This window comes from Rutilus rutilus (assembly GCF_951802725.1).
Source record: "Rutilus rutilus genome assembly, chromosome: 7".
Taxonomy (NCBI): domain Eukaryota; kingdom Metazoa; phylum Chordata; class Actinopteri; order Cypriniformes; family Leuciscidae; genus Rutilus; species Rutilus rutilus.
In genome coordinates, this window is record NC_140221.1 from 43,461,178 (window position 1) to 43,468,414 (window position 7,237).

General features: G+C 37.6%; 1 protein-coding gene across 1 annotated transcript in view; it reads left to right on the top strand.

Moving 5' to 3' along the window:
- Positions 1–5,296, top strand: part of lifra (LIF receptor subunit alpha a) — a 30,085-nt gene extending 24,789 nt beyond the window's left edge. Inside the window, exons 13-18 of the mRNA XM_084414827.1 lie at positions 539–640; positions 1,755–1,904; positions 2,325–2,462; positions 2,637–2,733; positions 3,015–3,081; positions 3,818–5,296. Coding sequence (XP_084270953.1) covers positions 539–640; positions 1,755–1,904; positions 2,325–2,462; positions 2,637–2,733; positions 3,015–3,081; positions 3,818–4,405 — 1,142 coding nt within the window. The 3' untranslated portion in view covers positions 4,406–5,296. The remainder of the gene's footprint in view (positions 1–538; positions 641–1,754; positions 1,905–2,324; positions 2,463–2,636; positions 2,734–3,014; positions 3,082–3,817) is intronic.
- Positions 5,297–7,237: the final 1,941 nt, after the last annotated feature.

Consider the following 7,237-nt stretch of genomic DNA (forward strand, 5'->3'; position numbering starts at 1 on the left):
AACTCCCTGAGACGAGTCGTCAGTAATTCCAGCCTTCTTGAACCTATGTTGGTTTGTAGCAAATTTGCATAATGCCCAGCTATGGCCTTCATTGGCTGCCCACGAACAAAGACGTCATTGTTACTGTTCATATCACTGTGTTTACAAGTGCTGAGTAAACCTTTAGAGCTTAAACTCACATATGGTAACAGGCGTTTAGTTTCAGATGCACACTGTGTAAGTGTTAGACCAATCACAACAGACTGGGCCATATGACCAATCAGAGCAGAGCAGGCTCTCAGAAAGGAGGTGTTTTAGAGTGACTGGATCCTTTATTGAACTTTTTCAGACACTGTGAGAAAATTCTCACATACATGCCAGTTGGTTTGATATTTTGTTATTTCTGATGCAATGGTATTCATTTTTAAATTGTGTGAATTGAGTCCAGTCCAAATACACTGTGGAAAATCTACTGGAATTTCTTCATGCTTTGTTTACACCACAACTGAATGTTTTTTTCCATGCGCCTGGTTGATTGATGAGTCTCTGCTGATTTCAGAGTCTCTGGAGGAAGGAGTGAGGTACACCGTATCAGTGTATGTTCTCTCAGCCGGCGCTGCTTCGCTGCTGCAGAGATGGCACGGATACTCGCAGGAAATGAGTAAGAGAACCATTGCTCTTCACCGCTCATAAAGAGCTTTCACACATACAGCCTTTGCCCGTAAATTTCGACAAAATCTTTCCACTAAGAAGTCCTGTGTGACTTGTTGATAAAATGCTGGCAAATCTTTCAACTTTTTGTGCAGGCATGTGAATGGCAGCATTATGTAATTTATGTAAAACACAGACAGCCGATGCTTGTGTGAATAGCATATTCACGCCTTTACTGGAAACGTTAATTCACCAATTTTATGGGAAGTTTGTGTGAATTGGCTTTTGACTTTTTTTTACTGATGCAAAATAGCATCTGGTTATTTTTTGGTTAACCGCTAGTTTAAATAACCCATGCAATGGTCTGACAAGCACAGGTTTACCTTCAGGAAGGTGGGGCAGGACATATAAAAGATCCCACCCCTTTCTTTTCATATAGTTTATGCTAGAGCCTGGAAAAATCACTTAGTAAGGTATCATGCATGAAAGTCAATGAATAAAGCAAATAAGTTCCAACCACATTTGAGGTTTAGGGAAGAATATACTATATGTCGCTTAACTGAAACCACTGAGGAAGCAAGATATTTAGTATACACCCTTGTGCATGTTTGTATTTAAATATGTGTATCTGCAACTTTATTTAGTCAACATTAAGTCAAGTATGCTTGCATATCATTATCGAAGTCCTCTAAGCTTACAGACATGAATGAAGATCCACAAAACTTTGTGACAATTTTGATTTCATGTGGTCTTAAATGACTTTAACCACTGCTGATAATGATACTCACTGATTTATGCACAATCTCACTGTCTAGAATTGCTTTGTTTTTGACTATTTGTATGTTAATAATTTATTTTAAAACTCTAAAACAATAGTAGTGCTAACTATGCCAATTTACATTAATAACAAAAATTATGGCACAATATACACGCAGTAACCATTTCTATACCTTCAAATAAACATTAAAAGAATAAAGCATGTAATGTAGTTAACAGAGCCATTTGCTTGGGTGATAACTAAAAACAAAACAAAAAAACAGATATTAACCTAACCCACTTATTGGGACGTTACATACTGTTGCTCACTTTTGCTCTTTTTGCTTCTCTCGTTCGATCTTCTGTAGTTCCTGCAGAGCCAGTTGGTGACCTATCAGCCAATCAAACTGGCTCGGACGTGCTGTTGTCTTGGAAAGCTGCCGCGATGGAACACCAGCGAGGCTTCATACGCGGATACACCATCTACCTGGCAAATGCTGCACGTCTGGATCTCGTTGGTAAGCACTTCCCCACATTTGTGAGTAGAAAAAACATCTGCTGATAAGAACAGAAATGCTTTATTATTGCATTATAGTGCAAGCAAAATGACTAACTGGGCAATGGAAAGTTTGCCAAAACACGCATTTGGCCTCTTGTTACAAATTAAAACTTCTATCTCATCATGTATTAAATGATATTATATTACATTACATTACATTACATTATCCAAAGCTCGATTTTAATTCGTAAAAATCGCATTTCATCTGATTTTTTGTTTTTGCCGTTCAAACTTGCTAAATCTGATCGGATTTCAATTGGTTATGCACAAATTGAATTTGGCCTGACAGTCTGTCTATAATGTATATAAAAAAAATTTAAAAAAATGTTTATCTTTTGTTATATATTTTAATACTTGTCTCATGTGTTTGTGCTCCTAGCTAACATCTCTGATCCTGAGGTGCGCTCATACAGGGTGAAGGGTTTGCCTCTGAGCTCGCACAAGTTCATAGTGAAGGCCTACACTTCAGCTGGAGAGGACACGGGGTCGACTGTGGCCATTAAAATGGAGATGGACAGTAAGGCATTGTGATGCTCATTCAGAGATTTTGCCACTAATCTGTAGCCTTACTTAGTATCAATGCCAGCATTTGTTGGGATATTTGAACTGCTTAAATAGAACAACTAATAAATTCAGATATTGCAGATAACACAAGATTATCCTAAACCTCTCGTTTTCTCTGTTCATCCAGCAGCCGACATGCTGTTTGTTGGAATTCTTGTGCCGTTGGCAGCCATGTTCAGCTGTCTCATCCTCATCAGCATCTGCTGCTACAAGAAGAGAGAGTGGTAGGACTTTATTCATGTGTTTTAATGTTAAATCATTTTGACCTACTGCGATGTTTGCTACAACAGACACTGTTCTTTCAGTCTTACTGATCAGTCAGTGTTATTTTGGTAATGTTAATATACTAATACAGTATTAGTATTTGGATTACATTAATTGGTACATTAATTAGAATTTTAGTTGGTTTTAGTAATTTTATTGTGTTTTTAACGAAAACAACACCGATATAAATCAGTTATTAATATGTTTTCTTAATGATTTTGTGTTATTTATTTAATTCCAGGGTAAAGAAAGCTTTCTATCCTGAAATTCCTGGACCTAAAGTACCTGGAGACTGGTCGTCCCCACCGGTAAAACAGTTTTTAGTGGTGTTTGGCATTGAATCATATCTTGATTTAAACACAGACGCAATCTCATTCTTAAATGTCAGTGATTCGCCAGTGTCTATTAAACCTTTGACAAAATCACAAATCTTATGTTTCGTGGAGCTTTGCACTGCCACACTGCCACTGCGCTGTTAACAGATTTTTCGCAACCACACAGTTTTATGATTTCTGTGTTACAAATATTCATATTATCACAGAAGTACTGGGATAAAAGTTTATAGTTCGGATATAAACACTGATGTCTACGGTAGCGATCAAAGTAGAGCAAATCACCTTGAAAGTTACTTGGTGATTTAAACAACAATTGTATCAGTTACATCATTACACCAGTAGGTGAAAACTTAATGTTTGATATTGAATCATTCATTCTAGAGATGCGTTCACTTGTTTCATTACTGGATTAGTCAGTGTTTTTGAAGTATTGATGAGTGAGTCATTGAATTATTCAATCAAGCCATTTTTTTTAAATAATTGATTCAGATTGATTAAATATTTTAATCCGCAGTAATAAACATTTTGTCAGAACCTCTAGGAAGTTGCATGTTATTTTGTTTAGTTGTCTGTTTAGAATCGTGAGAGAATTGTGATCTCTGTTTGAAACAAAAAAATGGTGATTCTCAATTTAACCATTATCACTATTACTATTGCTAATAACTTTGTGCTAGGAACATGAATGATTGTTGCTGTTGTTTGTGTTTAGGGTCCTTTGGATGTGAAGCCCTCTCCCCACAGTCTGGTCCAGATTGTGGAGAATCCAGAGTGGGATTTCAGAAGGAAGGGTCTGGTCCCGGTACCAGAAGAAGAGGAGGAGTTTGAGAACGACAACATCGAGGTAGACACCGACTCTGACGAACCGGCCCTCCTGAGGTATTACAACCAGGTTGTCGGTGACGGCTCCCACAGTAACCACGTCTCAGACTCCTCTGGTTCCTCGACCGCCTCCGTGGGCTCCACGCAGACTGAAGTCACCTACACAGGCATCCAGAGCCCGAGCTCTTCACAGGGTGCGTGTGACGGTGGAGGTTACAGGCCTCAAATGCAGTCCGCCGCGGATCCAGCCGAGCCCCAAGGCGAGTTTGAGGCCGACTTCCAAGACGACAGCTTGAATACAGGCTATAAACCCCAGTGTTCCTGGCAGCTGGATTCTCCGGAGGCGGAAAACTTAAGTGGTTCGCTTGGCAGCCCTACGTCGGTCACATCATCCCAGTTCCTTCTTCCAGAATCCTCTGAGGAGAAACCACAGCCTTCCAGCACCTGGTTCCACAGTTTTCTCTCGGGAAAATCCTGAGAACGCACTGCTTCACATATGTTTTCACGTTAGTTTGTGCCGTTCACCTTTACGGAGATGTTTTCGGTTTGGTTTAGACTTCGTGCCCTTACTGGAAATCGTTCACAATTATGTAATCAACATCACTACTGTTTCTCAAGGACTTGTGTTACTGGCCAGAGAGGTGAAGTACTACTGAAGAGCTGAAGGTGGCCGTATCTTCTTCCGCTCGCTCGGAGCAGTATGACGTTTACCCCTTGGAACGCCACTTTCGTTCACTCAACAGTGTCCGTGCCTCTTTCTGCAGTGTGTTTGGCACGATCGCTGTAAATCTACACCCTTACAGCATTATATTGTGCACAGCATTTCACTGCTCTCTTTTTTATTCTTAATTTAACAGTTTTGTAGCAGTCAAATGTAGGAGGACCGGTAAAACATGTTGATTTGCATTTCAAAAGATCAAAATCAATGCATTCACGAAGGCTGCACCATTTTCAGGTGATTTATAAGAAATATTATGTAGCCTCAAGCTACTTTTTTCTCGATGTAGATGTAAACTGATACGTGCGTATTGAATAAGCTGACAGAACAAAAGGAAAAGCAGAATGGGGAAACGTGCGTCTCGGGTTTTGCTTTAACCCTTTATGACATTTCCCTGATTAAGGAACACAGTTAAAGTGTTCACATGATCTTACACTGCCGGCTTCATCGGTGTAAAATGAATGTAAACACACTCAGTGTAGCTTAATGATGTAGTGCAGCTAGTTAGTTCTGTGTATTTTTGTTTGGAGTTTGATGCTCAATCAGTGTCATTTGTTAAAATGTACATTCCTGGCTAGGGCTGCACAATTATGTGGGGGGAGGAGGTGGGGGGGGGGTCAAAATATGTTTTTTTTTTTGTGAGTGCGATTTAAAAAAAAAAAAAAAATCCAGATTTGCTATGCTTTTTTGTAGGCCTTCACAATTTGGCCTAACATTTTGTAATTGTATAGTAATTTTATAGAATTAGACTAATAATAGTATTCATTTTATTGAAAATTAATAATAAATAATAACTATTATTATTACTACTACTAACTATAACATTAAACAAAATAAGAAATATTACACTATTGTAATATTTCACTCTAAAATGTATTTAGTTTTACAGTACAACTGTAAAATTACAATACTAATATTTATGGATGTCTTAATTTCTTTATTTTCAAACGTTAAACCAACATGCTTTTATTTTGACAGAAAACCACATGGTTTACTTTTGTTACCAAACAGCCTTTGCAATTTGATAATCGCACTAGGCCATATTTGTTTGTTTTTTATTTTATTAATAGTGCAGCCCTATTTTCTAAAACATTTTTTTAAAGAAAAATTGGTAACATTTTACAATGTTTCATTTGTTAGCATTAGTTAATATATTAACTATCATGAACTAACAATGAGCAATACATTTGTTACTGTATTTGTTCATCTTTGTTAATGTAAGTTAATAAGAATCCAGCTGTTCATTGTTTGTTCATGTTAGTTCACAGTGCATTAACTAATTTTAACAAATACAGCTTTTGATTTAATAATGTATTAGTAAATGCTGAAATTAACATTAACAAAGATTAATAAATGCTGTAGAAGTATTGTTCATTCTTAGTTCATGATGTAGTTAACTAATGAAACCTCATTGTAAAGTGTTACCGAAAAATATCTGCTATTGGTCTAATAATCTAGATTGTAGGATATTGGACTCTTCTAGTCCAAGTTTTCATTTTAGCTTTCCAAAGGTCAGCAACATTTGAAATTGGCATTATCCGTACAAGATGTGAGGCCCCTTTTCAGTTTTATGAATATGCATACTTTGTATTTCAAACCCAAATGTCCTTGAACACGACTCACTTCAACTCTCACACATGCATTGCATCTCCCAGTATAAACTCAACTAAGTGTTATCGTATGTCCAGTTGTAGATGCGTCTGTCCAGGATGCACCCCTGCTTGTTTCCACATGACCACAGTGCCTCAGGAGCTTAGTCATATTATTTCCAAAGAACAGCACCTTCTCTCAGAGCAGTTTCCTCATCATTAGGATGGGTTACCACAGGGTAAATCACTTCAACTGGCCTTACCGACATCAGAGCAACCTGCTATTCTGACATACAGATATATGGGAGATATATACGTGTTTAACGTTACTGTGAAGGCCTTTTCCTGAGCACTGTGCATATCGCTAGTCCTCCAAATCCTTGTGCAGCAGTCAGAACAACAGATACGTCACATCAGGACAACATGACGCTTGTCGTGATGTCGCTACACTGAGCCTGAATGGTAAAAGTCGACAAGAAATCAAAAGCGACCCCGTTTACTTTCTTAATCCTGGCGCTGTTGTGATTCAGATTTGAATAAGGTGCTCCACCTCTGAAACAATAGTTCAATTCATGTCTGATTATTTTCTTCTATGAAATACCCACTTTTCACCATCCAATCAATGTCTAATAGATAAAATCAAACCCCGCCTTAGATTTTTTTTTCTAGTTTCCCTCTGAAACATCATGAAACGGAAGTAAAATGGGTTACGATGCACTTTCTTGTCGACTTTAAAGAACTTCAGATAGCAATTATTAAACTCCTAATGAGGCATTTGATTGAAAGGGCATTAGATGATAATTATTAGGAGCAAGATTATGAAAGATTATGAAAAATTATGGGATAGGTCAGCATCTACTGTTGCTTAAGCTTTAAACACTACTGTGAAAGATTTTATTACGTTGGAATAATTAGTTACTAATGTCATTTTTGCAGTTGTATGTAGAGATAAGCCTACTAATGTTTATTTTTTTATTTGCTTGTATGAATGTGAAATGCACAA